At 37.3% G+C, this 15,442-nt stretch overlaps 2 protein-coding genes across 3 annotated transcripts in view; one reads left to right on the top strand and one right to left on the bottom strand.

Annotated features, from left to right (window-relative positions):
- The first annotated feature begins 863 nt into the window (after nucleotides 1–863).
- On the top strand, nucleotides 864–14,313 carry mRpS16 (mitochondrial ribosomal protein S16). 2 transcript variants are annotated; one of them, XM_071688761.1, is made up of 5 exons: nucleotides 864–1,041; nucleotides 2,346–2,471; nucleotides 4,128–4,287; nucleotides 8,762–8,880; nucleotides 11,328–14,313. In XM_071688761.1, the coding sequence occupies exons 2-4, from the start codon at nucleotides 2,361–2,363 to the stop codon at nucleotides 8,854–8,856; spliced, it is 366 nt and encodes a 121-aa protein (XP_071544862.1). In that variant the 5' UTR covers nucleotides 864–1,041; nucleotides 2,346–2,360; the 3' UTR covers nucleotides 8,857–8,880; nucleotides 11,328–14,313. The 2 variants fall into 2 exon arrangements, with proteins under 2 accessions (XP_071544862.1, XP_071544861.1); XM_071688760.1 differs by lacking the exon at nucleotides 11,328–14,313 and having other exon boundaries at nucleotides 8,762–9,123.
- Nucleotides 10,962–15,442, bottom strand: part of LOC139763106 (tetratricopeptide repeat protein 23-like) — a 26,702-nt gene continuing 22,221 nt past the window's right edge. Inside the window, exons 9-12 of the mRNA XM_071688759.1 lie at nucleotides 14,488–14,671; nucleotides 14,129–14,224; nucleotides 12,714–12,877; nucleotides 10,962–11,376 (exon numbers count right to left, since the gene is read on the bottom strand). Of these exons, the coding sequence (XP_071544860.1) occupies nucleotides 11,295–11,376; nucleotides 12,714–12,877; nucleotides 14,129–14,224; nucleotides 14,488–14,671 (526 nt within the window). The 3' untranslated portion in view covers nucleotides 10,962–11,294. The remainder of the gene's footprint in view (nucleotides 11,377–12,713; nucleotides 12,878–14,128; nucleotides 14,225–14,487; nucleotides 14,672–15,442) is intronic.

Raw genomic sequence — 15,442 nt, 5'->3', positions numbered from 1 at the left:
CCATACCTTTTGGAACGCTCTAACCTCTGGTGCTTTCCATACCCGTATGTTTTGAAACGCTCTAATTACTGGTGTTCCTCACCATACCTTTTGAACGCCTACCTCGTTCCATACCTTTTGAACGCTCTAATTACTGTGTTCCCTACATACCTTTTGGAACGCTCTAACTTATGATGTTTTCCCTACACTGACACTTTTGGAACGCTCTAACTTTTGATGTTTTTCCTACACTGACACTTTTGGAACGCTCTAACTTTTGATGTTTTTCTACATAGACTGTTTTCAAACGCTATAACCTCTGGTGTTTTCCGTACACCTATGTTTTGAAATGCTGTAATTATTGGTGTCTTCCCTACACCAAACCTTTTGGAACGCTCTAACCTATGATGCTCTTCGTGCACCTGTGTTTTGAAACGCTCTAATCACTGGTGTCTTCCATGCACCATACCTTTTGGAACGTTCTAATCTATGATGTTTACCGACACCGGAACTCTTGAAACGCTCTATCTTGATGTTTTCCATACCTAAAAGCCTTTTGTAAATAAAATTTTCACGTTCTAAAATTTGTAGATAATTTTTCTTCACACTTCTTTTTCCTTTCATAATTCTGTTTATATTTCATTTTAGATCCGCCCATTATGTGGGCCTGACTTAAATGGAGCCTCCATCGTAAAAAAAAATAATAATAAAGAATCTTACAAAACTTAGTGTTCTTTTTGAGTTAGTTGTATGTTGAATAAAATCCCTAACATTAATCAGATTTTTATGAAATAGAATACAGCTGTTGTGTAAAAGTCTATTACGAAAGTAACGACAATCATCGTTTTTTCAAATTGTAATACACTGAAATCTAGAATCCGGATTACTGTAACGAACGCACCAAGATCGACAACAAGCAGCCGACAGCTGATGTGATGAACCTAGTTTCGTAAAGCTAATGTTTAAGAAGTGAATGAGCAGGAATCTGATGCACAAAAGCTCTATGCAAGATCCTCATAATATAAACTTAGAGGAAAAAGAAAGGTTCTCTCTGTAGCTAAGGTAATGTCGAATGTGGTCATATTTATAATGATTTATTGTACTTCCTTAAAACACAGGATTAGGATTGGAGAAGGTCACTTGGTATCTTAAGCCAGTTTTAGATGTAAAATAGACTGATACTTCAATATGAACTGTATTACAATGTAGCAACCAAACTTTAGGTCTACTGTGTGGGAATAGTGAATTATTAAGGTTGCTTGACAAATTGCCATTTATTTTCCCCGATCCTTTTTATTATTTATTTTTTTTGAAAAAAAAGTAATGGTTAGAATCGTGCATAGTGCAGCAATCTCACGGATTGCTTTGTTTTTATTGTATGTCTCTCTTGTTTTGTTACACTTGAACTTTCAACTTGACATTTAAAATCAAATAATTATAAAACTGGACACAGTTGTGTTTCAGCATCCAGTAAATTGAATGGCATAAGATACATGGTTCTAGTACAGATTGTGCATGGATTTTAGCCTACCTCATTACCGTATGAAAATTAAACAAACTTGTTTCCTGTCATTAAATGAACTGACTGGCATATGACTCATAACTGCTTTTTTATTTTGTAACTTCTAAAAGGTTTACCTGGAACTTTAATTAGGTATGCAGCTTCTTAAAAGGTTTAACTTGGAACGTAATGTAGGTCATAATCTGAAGGAACATCCGAGTTGTGCTATGAATCTTCATTTATGTTTTTTTACGTTGGAGGCTACAGTCACGGACAAAAGTCCACATCAAGGTAGGGCCTTAATCATGACAGTATATAATATAGAGAGGATCATGAAAGAGAAAAAGAAGAGACAAGGGAAGGTATTTACAAATTTTGGAGGAATTGAAAAATCTCTTAAAATGTGCCTGTCATGATTATTAGGAAAGATATGAGAAGGGAGAGAGTTTCAAAGCTTTGAGGTGTAGGGAAAGAAAGTTATCAAAGTGACCCACCCTTGAGTTGTTTCTCAGCATTTGAAGAATTTATTGGCATAAGACCCATAATACTGGTTTTATTATTATTCTTGTTAAAATGCTTAACCTACTCTCTCTACCATTACTTATGCTGTGCTTTCAACAACACAAGTGTTCCATGGAACACCCTACTAATATACTTTGGGTGTCAATGAAACTTGTAATTTTCTCAGATCCATCATAATTGCATGAACGTATTTTATCTAGATTTAGTATTTTGTGTAAGTGGAATGACTATTGATTCCTTTCTGTTTCAAAAAATAGTTTGAACAATCATTAAGTTACTTTTGCACGTAAGTTTCAATAATTTCTCTTTAATGACCTGATAACCAATATTTTGAATATTTCAGGCAGTAAACATCAAGATGTTCCACGCTTCAGGAGGAGCCAGGATAGGCTTCAGAACAACTAAATGCATAAGATTTGCCAGACATGGATGTGCAAACAGACCTTTCTTCCACATAGTTGTTATGGAGGTAAGGAGCAGCATTTAATTTTGAGAAAAATTTCTTGTTTGCAGGATAATTTGGAAAACTAAAGCCCACCCTGCTTCTGCATGAGGTGCAGTCCAGTATCTGCAGGAGCCCTATAAAAAGGGTAGCACCAGGAACAGTTGAAGATAGGCCATATCCACTTACATCTATTCTCTAACTCTCATGTGTAATGCATCAAACCAACAGCTCCCCATCCATAACCAGGCTCCACAGACCTTTCCATGGTTTACTCCAGATGCTTCACATACTCAGTTTATCCATTGATAGCACGTCGACCCAGAATACCACATCGTTCAGGTTCACTCTATCACATGCATACCTTCCACCCTCCTGCAGTTTCTCACTTGAATCTGCCAGCAGTGCTGTATCATCAGCTAACAACTGACTCTATTCCCAGGCCCTTTCATTTGCCATAGACTGCATACTCACCTCTCTCTCCAAGTCCCATCTGCCACAGACTGCATACTCGCCTCTCTCTCCAAGACTTTTGCATTTACCCTCCTCACCACCCCATCCATAAATAAACTGACCAACCACTGCAACATCACACACCTGTGCTGCAGACCAACCTTCATTTGTAACCATTCACTCTCCTCCTGGGGTAGGGGAGAAATAATTCTACCTCCATATTGTAGAAGGCAGCTAAAAGGGGTGGGAGCGGGGGAGGGTTTGGTAACTTTCCCTTCTGTTCCCTGGAACAGAATCTTGACTGTTGGAGGGTAATGTGGTTTCGGTGCATTACGCGTGACAGCTAGAGTCTGATTCGGGATGAATGTGGCCTTTGTTGTCCTTTCCTAGCGCTGCCTCGCACACACGGAGGGGGAGGGGGGTGTCATTTCATGTGTGGCGGGGTGGTGGTGGGAGTGGATGAAGGCAGCATGTATGAATATGTGCATGTGTATATGTATGTATATGTCTGTGTATGTATATGTATGTATACGTTGAAATGTATAGGTATGTATATGTGCGTGTGTGGGCATCTATGTATCTACATGTGTATGTTGGTGGGTTGGGCCATTCTTTCGTCTGTTTCCTTGCGCTACCTCACTAACGCGGGAGACGACAAAGTATAATAAATAAAAATAAAAATATATATATGACTTCTCGCTATACTCATAGCTGGACAGGATGAACTCCTTTGAAGCAAGAAGTCTTTTGAAAGCTTTTGAAGATGGTACTGCCATGTAACATGCATGGCAGATGATAATTTGGTCAAGATATAATTCACTAAAAGTATAAAGTACAAATTCACTAAAGGTATAAAGTGAATTTGCAGAATGCAGAAGAGATGGACATTTGCAAAGGTACCTATGATAAGTATGCTAGAGGAGGAACTTTCAGTCTTGTGAAATGTTGCTTTGTATGTGAAGGTGGTGGAATTGAGACTATAGTCTCACTTGAAAAATCATCTTGACATCCAAAATGGGAAATGAGAACATACATTAGTGTGAAAATTTCCTCCTTTTAACACACAGGACATAAGATATGGATATGCGAATGAACTATGAGTCTGTATGTGTGATCCACTTTTATTCAACTGGGAACAGAGTGAGATAACAGGTGACTTACCATGTCATTGATATCGTATTATCATCATCATCCTGTGATTCAGTTACTGCACCGTTTCTAATCTTACAGAAAAAATGTCCTCGTCAAGGCCCTGTGATTGAGCAACTTGGGACCTACGATCCTATGGTCAATGCTTATGGAGAGAAGTTATGTGCAATCAATTTGGAACGAACATGTTATTGGATTGGCCGTGGTGCTCTTATCTCCGATAGCTGTGCAGTGCTTTTTGGTAAGAGTAACAATAATAGTTACATTTTATTTACTTGTAAATCTTATTAATGTTTCGCAGTGTTATCCACACTTTTCATTATGTTCTCATCCATCCATGTGTAATTGTTTTTACCACTGTTTGTTTCCCTTCTTTTTTGCATTTTTTTCAGTATGGCTCTTTCTGTTATCTTGTACCAAAAAATTTAGTCTCCTTTCCAAGTACTTTTATTTTAATTTCCTATAAGTGCAATTTTCCCACTTTAGTTTGTTTTATCCTCCTTGTCTTTTCTCTCCCTCCACCTTTACTCTTTCATCTCTCCCCTTTATAATTTGTTGCATCTTTCCCCTATTCCTTATCTCTCTAGTTATTACCCCATTTCCCAGTTCCTTTCCTTCATTCTCATTTCCTATCCTGTCATTGCTTTTCTTATTTTCTTCCCTCATGTGGTTTTTGATATTTTTTGGTCTATCTATCTATATCTTTGATGCGTATTCCAACTGGAACCCCCTCAAAGAGGTGGCTATGACAGCAGTCTCCATAACTAAAGAACTCCAGTGCTGCTTCTTAGCCTTTAGTGCCTCACCCTTAATAGGCCACTGGTAAAGGGAAAGTCTAGTGCAGCATTTGTAGAGGCTCCTACCAATTGTTCCTAATGACTAGTTTTATCTAATACCTGTACCTACTACTTCTACCTAATGCTCCTACCTAAATGTTCCTACTTTTGTTTGTGAAATAATCTGGTTGTCCTGTTATAAGGGTTGGGTGGTGTATCCCATCCTACTCTAGGGTAGGTACCTAATTGCTTCTTTCTTATGAATGCTGATTGGTATATGCCACCCAGCTTTAGAGACCATATGAGAAAATGGAACGTGAGAACATTGAAGAGGAAAAATATTTAAGCCAGACTTGATGGGGCTGGGAGATGAATCAATTGCTGTTTGCTGAGGACATTGTTATGGTGACAGATTCAAGAGAAAAATGCAGAATCTGGATTCTGAGTTTGGGAGTGAGTGAAAGATGTGAGAGTTAGAGTGAACAAAAGTAAGGTTATCATGTGAGGAATTGGAGAAAGACAGATAAGTTGGAGTATGAGTTTGAGTGGAAAGACACTGGAGGAAGTGGAGTCTCTTAGATACCTGGGAAAGGATGTGGCAGTGGTTGGAACCATGGGAGTAGAAGTAAGCCATGGAGTTGATGAGGAAGCACAGTGAAAAGTGTGTGGAAAGGGAAGTCTGTGTGGGCAAAGATGGGTATGTTCGATGATATAGTAGTCTTAGTAGTGTTGTGTGAATACGAGGCATAGGCCCCTAGATAGAAAAAAAAAATATGGAAGAGGGTGGATGTGTTGGAAATTGTATGTTTGAGGACGGCATGTTGTTGGACATATATTAAGAGAGTGTATATGTCAGAAGTAGAGGGAACAATGAGAAGGGGGAAACCAAGGAGGCGGTGGAAGGATGGATTTAAAGATACTTTGAGTGTATGTGGCTTGAACTTGCAGGAGGATAAGAGGCATGCATGGGATAGAGTGAATTGGAGCAATGTGGTATACAAGGGTGGATACCTTTGATGACGGAGCCATAGAAATAATCCTCTCTTTGCTCCTTTTCGATTTCCACACCTAGAAAGTAACAATACAGCAGGGAAAGATTCCAGCTTACCACTCCCACCCTGCTAAGTCATGAATCCTATTTCTTTCAACTCTGTCCTAAGAGAAAATATAATAGATGCATGATGTCAGTGTTATACCAAAAAATAAGTATTTTTAAGTTTCATAAATAATTTCATAACGCTTGTAAAATCATTTATAAAAGAAATAGAAATATGGATCTAGTTATATAATTATTGCAGTTTCAATCATTGGTTTTATGTTTTTGTTAGATGTCATACTGTTTGTTTATAAGTTCTTCCTGTTGGGGGATGGGAAGCTGTTGTCTGGAAATAAACCATATTATTCAATTACTTTTTAAGGTCCATAGAATTCTTTGTTGTCAATGGACTTACCTTAAGATTCATAACACACTTGGGATGACCCGTGTCATATTTTTTTCTCACTTATGACAATCAGTCACATGTAAGTAAATATATGTGTGTGTCCTGTCTGATTGATCTATCCTTGTATAGAGTTCTGTTCTCACATCTGGGGTTGGTTCTAGCTCTATATGCTTACCTCACATTCAAGTCTAAAACAGTGGAATTTATAAACTATCCAAGTCAAACTTCAAAGTTTGACCTAGTTGCCCTACACCACAAAATGTTCACTATCCATCTTCATAAGGTATTACCTGGCTTTTGCACCTGAGAGCTGGCTGCGTGTGTTCCCCCATTAGCTAGAATTCATGTAGCAGATTTTGCTGTTTTCTGGCAGGTTAATATCTTCCTTCCAAGCTTTACTTTTCTCCTTAAATTTTTTTCAATAATCTTTCTGCCATGCATCTTATCTCATTGTATAGTATATCCCTACAGTTCCATACATCTCCAAGACAGCTTCTGGTAATGCACTAAAAAACTGCCTTCATATCACCTTGACATCAAAGGTTATATATTTATTGAACACAAAAGTTTAGTCTTAAGCTTTCATTCCTAAACTTTTCAGTTTTCATCCTCTCATATTTTTCACTCATTTCTAATCCAGTACAGTATCATTTGCAATAATAGGCTTAATAAAATATTACTACTAATTAATCCGACATACCACAAATATATAAGTCATGCTTATGTTTACCTTGTCTTCCCTGTGTCTGTAGTTTGTGTATTGATGAGAATATTCAAATTTATTTATTTATTATATTTGATCGCCGTTTCCCATGTCAGCGAGGTAGTGTTAGGAAACAGATGAAGAAAGAATTGCCCATCCACTCATACACAGACATATACAATATATACATATGTACATATTCCTAACTGCTTGCCTTCATCCATTCCTGGTGCTACCCATCCATTCCTGGTGCTACCCCATCCCACAGGAAACACCATCTCTACCCCCTGCTTCAGCAAGGTAACACCAGGAAAACAGACAAAAAAAGGGCCACATTCGTTCACACTCAGTCTCTAGCTGTCATGTGTAATGCACCGAAACCACAGTTTCCTATCCACATCCAGGTCCCACAGACCTTTCCATGGTTTATCCTAGATGTTTCACATGCCCTGATTCAGTCCATTCTCAGCACATCGACCCTGGTATACCACATCGTTCCTATTCACTTTATTCCTTGCATGCCTTTCATCCTCCTGTATGTTCAGGTCCCATTTGCTCAAAATCGTTTTCACTCCATTCTTCCACTTCCAATTTGGTCTCCTGCTTCTTGTTCCCTCCACCTCTGACACATATATCCTCTTTGTCAGTCTTTCCTGACTCATTCTCTCCGTATGTCCAAACCATTTCAACACACATTCTCCTGCTGTCTCAACCACACTTTTTATTTCCACACATCTCTCTTACCCTTTCATTACTTACTTCATCAAACCATCTCACACCACATATTGTCCTCAACATTTCATTTCCAACACATCCACCCTCCTCCATACAACCCTATCTATAGCCCATGCCTCGCAACCATATAACATTATAACATCATTGGAACTAATTTTCTTCAGAAATACCCATTTTTGCTCTCTCAGACAACATTCTCTCCTTGTGCACACTCTTCATCACTCCCAGAACATTTGCCCCCCTACCCCACCCTGTGACTCCCTTCCATTCCATGGTTCCGTTTGCTGCTAAGTCCACTCTCAAATATCTAAAGCATTTCAATTCTTCCGATTTTTCTCCATTCAAACTTACATCCCAATTAATTTGTTCCTCAACCCTACTGAACCTAATAACCTTGCTCTTATTCACATTTACTCTCAGCATTCTCCTTTCACATACTTTCCCGAAACTAAAGGGGGAGGGAGTGTGGGGCTGGAAACCCTTCCTTCCTTGTATTTCAATTTCTAAAAAGGGAAACATATTTAAAGCATGTATTTGCAACACTCATGCTTGCTTGACGTATCTAAAAGTATAGTTAATTATATATCTTTGCAGATTCCTTGTACTTAACACTAAAGAATACATCAGTAGTTAATATAGGGAGTCTTAAAGTTCGTTTCAAATAATTAAGTTCACACTGACCAGATAGGACACATTGTAAATATAAAATTAAACTGATCACACAGTTGATCTATTAGCCCTAGATATATGCTGTAGAAACATGCCATTGAGGAGAAGAATCTCATCTGTGTAACTATTCAATCTCATATGGTGCAACTTGAAAGTAACATTTTCACTTGTATGTCTGTAAACTTAGCTAAATAAATTCTTAAGCACATTATATGGGTAATGTTGTTGCCTGTGTTAAAAACTTGTTGGAATGAATGAAATACTGTTTTCTGTTTTAGGAAGAATTTGCATATTACACCTTACTTTCTTTGAAAGAAACAGTTTAGAGGTAAAGATATAGTGGATAAATTATCTTTTATTTTTGAAATTCTAATATATTTCATTTCACAGGTCTAGCGGGATTACTACCCATCCATCCAAAGTCGTACATGAAAGCCTGGCGTAATCGGAGAGCAGATGCAAAGAAATCAGAGGAGATATCCTAATTAGGATCAGGCACTCAATGTATGGTGTGTATAAAGGAATATTACCTTTTTTTACTGTACATAATTGGTTGTTAAAGATCACAATTCATATTTTTTAGCTCTTCCTCTGGATTAACCATATGTACTGGATCTACTTTATGTAAATCAGAAATCAGGCAAAGATATTTGATAGATGGTTTTGGATTGTGCTGTAAAAGACATGTCTGTAAGAAGAGAGTTTCCCATTTAGTGTAGGTGCTGAGATTTTATACATAATTCCTAAAGAGAGTTCAACTTTCATTATCCTTGTTAACTGGTCTTATCATCAAGAACAGCATTTTTTGTTCAAAATCCCATTTATAGGACTTGTCATACAAACATTTCCCAAGAATGTGTTTGAGTATGACATCTGAGCTAGAGTACTGTAGAATCACTGTCAGACAAGAAAAAGCAGAATTCAAATTCATATTATTACTCTCAATTATCATTAACTCCAGCCCCACTTTTTGTTGGATGGGTCAGGTACTACATACAATGTTTCTATCACTCAATACACATCCACAACCTTTGCTAATTAGGTTAGTGTGAAACTCTAATTTCTGTACATATAAAGCTGCTTCTTACTTTTTCACTAGGTACTACACCTTATACATGAAATGCTTTTGTTGCATATGATCCCAAATCAATCCTCTGGCATCCATGTCAGAAATAACCCCTCGCCCTAATCAATTTTCTTACAGCATCTATTCACATTTTTTTAGCAGCCTGTCTCTCCTCTTTGTACTCTGATTGTACTAACATATTTCGTAAGCTACTTTTTACTTGTCTATACTATCCTATTTGACTTATATGTGCTCAGTCTTAGGGATTTCTTTACACATAATTCCTCACACCTTCATTTATACATACATCTATTCTCATAATTCCAACTATCATATGCAAGTTACTGATCTCTACTGTTCTTACTTTTTTACATGTACTAACTTTTAATCTGGGTTTCTCATTCATGCATCAGAGGTGGTACAAGTACTCCATGCAAGTTTCATGTACACTCTACACTTACATTTTTTATGTCCACCCAGGCTTTCAATGCACCTCCAACTCTTATCCTATGAAGGACTTTTATCTTTTGCTTTTTCACTACCATCCTTACTAAATTTTACTTTCAGATATCAAAACTCATCTACAGTTTCTTTTTTTTTTTTACCATGCACCTCCAATCCCTTTCTAAAAATCATTCAGACTTTTACTAGCATTCAATTTCAGCATTTCCTCTTACACTCATCATCACACCAACCCACTACTGTATTCAGCTCCTCTGATTTAGTTGATACCACAGCATCATTGTAACTTTGTGGTAACGTCGATTTTCTTTCACCATGGTAAGCAGTATGATTCTGTTAACCCCCCCTCATTTGTATTGCATGATCCATCCATAAGATATAAACCATGATGGCATCACATAAGCTTGAAGCACTCCCAATTTTATTTCAAACAACTCACTCATACCTACAATTTCGGACATGAATTCCTTCCACTATGTAAGTTCTTAGAAGAATTACTACTTTTTCCTTGCATATTCTGTAAAGTCAAATCATTCCCAGGAAGCTTTTATATTTATCTCATCACATGGCTTCTAAATCCATATATGTTGCAAACATTTCCTTCTTCATTTCTCCCCATTATTTATCAATATACTGAAAGAGGTTCAGTGAGCCTTTTAACATCAACATTCATTAATGTACAAACCATGCTAAGGAGATTCATTATTCTATCACTCTAGCAATCCCTTTAACTCTGCCTTTATACAGTGGAACAATTACTACCTTCGTTAAGTTGTATGACTGCTTTTCTGTGCTTTTATACACACTTTCCAGATCCATTCAACAACATCACTTATGCTCTTCACCATCTCACTTGTTTACACTGCAAATACACCATACATTACAAGTGTGTTTACGATAGTCTCATATATATGATACTGAATCAATGTAAAAAGCATTATGACACTAATACAGCAACAGTGTAAATCTAACAACAAGACTTTCCTAAAACAATAATTTAGTATCATACGGACACTATGATACTTCATATATCAGTGAGTGAATGCAGCCTTTCTTTGTCAGTTCCTGGTGCTACCCCGCTAACGCAAGAAATGGTGATCCAGAGAAAATAAAAAAAAAAAGTAATTCAGTATGTGATCATTTGACATTTTATTGGAGTGATACTTTAAGTATAATCAAGACTTATATGTGGTAATTCAGTGTGTAAGCATGACAATTTTATACAGTAACAAGGAAAAGTACTTCCATACCTTTTGCATAGTAGTATAACTGATCAGTACATTTGTCTAATGCAATTTTAACACAGACCAAATTTCAAAGCCATTTTGTAAGGGCAAGCTTATTTGCTTCTTTGTAATATATCTCCCAGAAATATAAACACTGCTGTACTAATGATCACAGATTTCTAAACCGTGGTTTGTTTTGCAGTTCTGGGTGCTTTCTCCACATCTTCATCCTCAGTGACAATGGTAATTTTCTGAAAGATGAAAATAATAACCGCATATAACTAAATATCAAGCCATAACATTCTATATCTTGTTTTTAACCCACTGATCACAGCCTAAATTAGTTTCTTGTATCTATATACAACTAATCATACAAAATGTAATGCAGAAATCTTCCATTTTTAATATCCAAATGTACTCTTTCTTACTTCATAGTGGAGTGGCTTATGCATGTACCTCAAAACACAACAGCCTGGAAACTGAACATATCAAACAATATTCACCATGTGGAAAAAGGGGATGTGTAATGCTTGAGTCTGACAATATGGATGAGGAAGACACATGAGGGGGAGACGGGACTCAAACAGGAAATACAATCAGAGCAACTCTACATACCTAAATAAGTTCTTTGAAAGTAGAAACTCGGGATTAATGCACAGAATAGAGTGAATTGAAACAATACGGTTTACTGGGGTTGACGTTCTGTCAATGGGCTGAACCAGGGCATGTGAAGTGTCTGGGGTAACCACAAAAAGGTCTGTGGCCTTTGGATGTGGATAGGAAGCTGGTATTTTGGTGCATTAAACATAGCAACTAGAGAATGGATGTAAACAGATGTGCCCTTTCTCCATGTTTTCTGGTGCTATCTTGCAGTTACAGGGATTGGTGATGCTGTTTCCTGTGGGGTGGGGTGGTGTTGGGAAATGGATAAAGACACATAACTATAAATATGTTCATGTGTATATATGTATATTTATGAATGTATGTATACATATATTTTTTCATACATATTTGCCATTTCCCGAATTAGCAAGGTAGCTTTAAGAACAGAGGAAAATCCTCACTTGGCCCCCTTCTTTGTTCCTTCTTTTGGAAAAGTAAAAACTGGAGGGGAGGATTTCCAGACCTCCCACTCTCTCCCCTTTTAGTTGCTTTCTACAACACACAGGGAATATGGAGTTACAATTCTTACTCCCTTACCTCTGGGATGGATCTTTCCTTGTCTGTTTCCTGGTGCTAATGCGGGAAATGGCAATCAAAAATATATGTTTGCGTAAGTGCATACATGTATATGTGAGCAGCTGTGTCTTTCTTCAACTGTTTCTTGGTGCTATCTTGCCATCATGGAAAACATCGAATAAGGATGAAAAAAAATCATAAGTGAAGGTGGTGTGATCACAAATAATTTCAAAATCATAGCTTATATCCTTACCAATTTCAGCAAGGGTATCAATGACGTTTCTAGAAGGTTAACTATATTGTACACTCCATCTGGACTTCTATGAGGAATCAAAACATTAAGTTGTTGACTTGCACATCCAGCTTAGATAAAATGAATATTTTTGAAAAAATCAAGCCTGAAACTCACTGAATGATGTCCTGAAGTCTTAAACGAGATGCTTGAGCCCTTCTAGAAGAGGATCCATAAATCAAAGTCTCAGCATGAAGGCACTGGTCAAGAGCTGCAGCTGCAGCACTGAGGTCGCCACTAAGGGCGTGGACACGGGAAAGCTGACGTAACACTCCACATACCTGTAAACATAGGTTTCCGATCAGTTACATTCACTGAATGAAAGTCATTACTGGTACAGCAGAAAACCTTGGTGAATCTAGTCAATTATAAGTGTAAGCAAATCATGGTTATCATTCAGAAAGAGGGAGTCGGAATGCAAAATATCATGACAGCAAAAGGTGTGTGTGTGTTTGGGCTTGAATGAATTAGATGTGTGGGCTTGAATGAATTAGATCAATGTGCTATCAGTGGGTTGAAGCAAAGCATATGCAGAGATCAAGATAAACCATAGGGTAGTTTGTAGAGCTTGGCTGCAGGTGGTATGTTCTGGTTTCATAACCAAATTGGAGGTGGAAAGATGGAGTGAAAAAGATTTTGTGTGATCGGGGCCTGAACATGCAGGAGGGTGAAAGGAGGGCAAGGAATAGAGTGAATTGGATCGATGTGGTATATTGGGGTTGACGTGCTGTCAGTGGATGGAATCAGGGCATGTGAAACGTCTGGGGTAAACCATGGAAAGTTGTGTGGGGCCAGGATGTGGAAAGGGAGCTGTGGTTTCGGGCATTATTGCATGACAGCTAGAGACTGAGTGTGAACGAATGGAGCCTTTGTTGTCTTTTCCTAGTGCTACCTCACACACATGAGGGGGGAGGGGGATGGTATTCCATGTGTGGCGAGGTGGTGATGGGAATGAATAAAGGCAGACAGTGTGAATTGTGTGCATGGGTATATATGTGTGTGTCTGTGTGTGTGTATATATGTGTACATTGAGATGTATAGGTATGTATATTTGCGTGTGTGGACGTGTATGTATATACATTGTGTATGGGGGTGGGTTGGGCCATTTCTTTCGTCTGTTTCCTTGCGCTACCTTGCAAACACGGGAGACAGCGACAAAGCAAAATAAATAAAATAAACATTATGATATGACAGCTAGAGTGAATGAATGCGAATGAGGCCAATATTCATTTGTTCCTGATGCTAAATTTATCAATATCATTATCATTATTGAAAGTTTCTTAAGGCTGTATGGGGAAAGGAGGTGAACAAAATTTATGGACGTTTACAACGATGATTCTTTACTGGATTCTTTTTCTGTTATATCTCCTTTATAATCATACAAGCTTGAACAGAGGGCCTTGGAGCAATGGTATCCTCAACTTGCCAACTGGCAATGAAAGCCAAGTAATCAAAGATATCTGGCAAAGAGAACATCTTACAAAGGGGTAAATCCTCTGCTTGCTATACAGTGCACAAAAGCTATGCTTCACCTGTGAGCTGTAGTCTCCATATGCATCCCGGCAGTGCTTAAGTCTGGTCTTTAGTTGCTGGATAGCTTGTTCATAGTCTTCCTCCTGCACTAAAACCTGTAAAGCACATATCTGGCATTGTAAATACTATTTAAGTCATTATAATGCATACTGATCAAAGAATAAAGAATGTTACAGGCATCAATGAGGGCTTTCATTATCTATCATACCTTATTTTCAGCTAAAGTACTGTTCATTTAAAGATTAAGTTACAACTGCATTTACATCCACTACTGGTAAGACTCCAAATATTTTCAGTGGAAAATCTACTGCCATGAAAGGATTGAAAGTGAATGATTTAGGGATAATATAAGACTGACCTGAACAGTAAGGTTATGCATAGCCACGGTCTTAGGGCTTTGTTCTCCATGAAGTCGAGAATACAAGAGGCTAAGTTTATGGAGTTCCCGTAAAGCTTCTTGTGTGTTCACTTTCCGTAAACGTAACTGATGCTCTACCAGTAATCCTCGGGCTTCACATTCAGCTATACTTCCTGGTCGATTGCTGTTGTAAAAATATATTGTTTCCTATCATTTTGTTAAGGAATCAATTACTCTCATGCAATTCATGTTTATCAGCTCAGTGATGTTACCATATTTAAATCCCTACAACCTATTTTTCCAAAGAACTCTAGTCACTTGCCAATCTTTCAATCTTCTTTTCAATATCTTAACATTTCTTTTTTCTCTCTATACATACTCCCTGACCACCTAAAATGACATACTTTCTCCAACTTTTTATCATCCAACAATGTCACTTTCCTTATCTCCCTTCTCATATAACATCACCTTGCCTTTGTTAACATAAACTTTTAACTTTCTTGCATACTCTGCTTAATTCCATTTCACTGTAACTGTTCTGATGTTTCATCCATTAAAACAGTATCATACTCTTTATAAGAAAATCCATATTCTACACTACCATCTTTACCATTCCAAACCTTTTACCTTTATTATCTGTGATGATCATCTTTGTAACGCCATCCATATATTCTTTTATACTTTTGTAACAATCAAGGTCATCACATTTTTAAACAAACAGATCAGTTCATGATAATTACTTAGTTGACATTCTGGTTGTACCAACAGCAAGTAAATTAATGACTTTTAACTGCTTATATGTGTGTACAATGCAATATATCTACAAAAAATTATATTATGCTAATGATGCCTTACAAATGAGATAATACATAGCTTCACACAAGATATAACTGGTAATTTTTCAGCTTATCAAAGGTGAATGATAAAACTATGGTTTAGGTAAAAGAATGAATTT

The sequence above is a fragment of the Panulirus ornatus genome, chromosome 46 (assembly GCF_036320965.1).
Source record: "Panulirus ornatus isolate Po-2019 chromosome 46, ASM3632096v1, whole genome shotgun sequence".
Classification (NCBI taxonomy): domain Eukaryota; kingdom Metazoa; phylum Arthropoda; class Malacostraca; order Decapoda; family Palinuridae; genus Panulirus; species Panulirus ornatus.
This window is presented reverse-complemented; position numbering and strand designations above follow the sequence as displayed.

Bases quoted from the DNA above. Each gene is read 5' to 3' on its own strand.
- mRpS16 (XM_071688761.1), top strand. From the start codon at position 2,361: ATGTTCCACGCTTCAGGAGGAGCCAGGATAGGCTTCAGAACAACTAAA. The intron at 2,472-4,127 runs GTAAGGAGCAGC...CTAATCTTACAG, and splicing joins TCCACATAGTTGTTATGGAG to AAAAAATGTCCTCGTCAAGG. The intron at 4,288-8,761 runs GTAAGAGTAACA...TTCATTTCACAG, and splicing joins TAGCTGTGCAGTGCTTTTTG to GTCTAGCGGGATTACTACCC.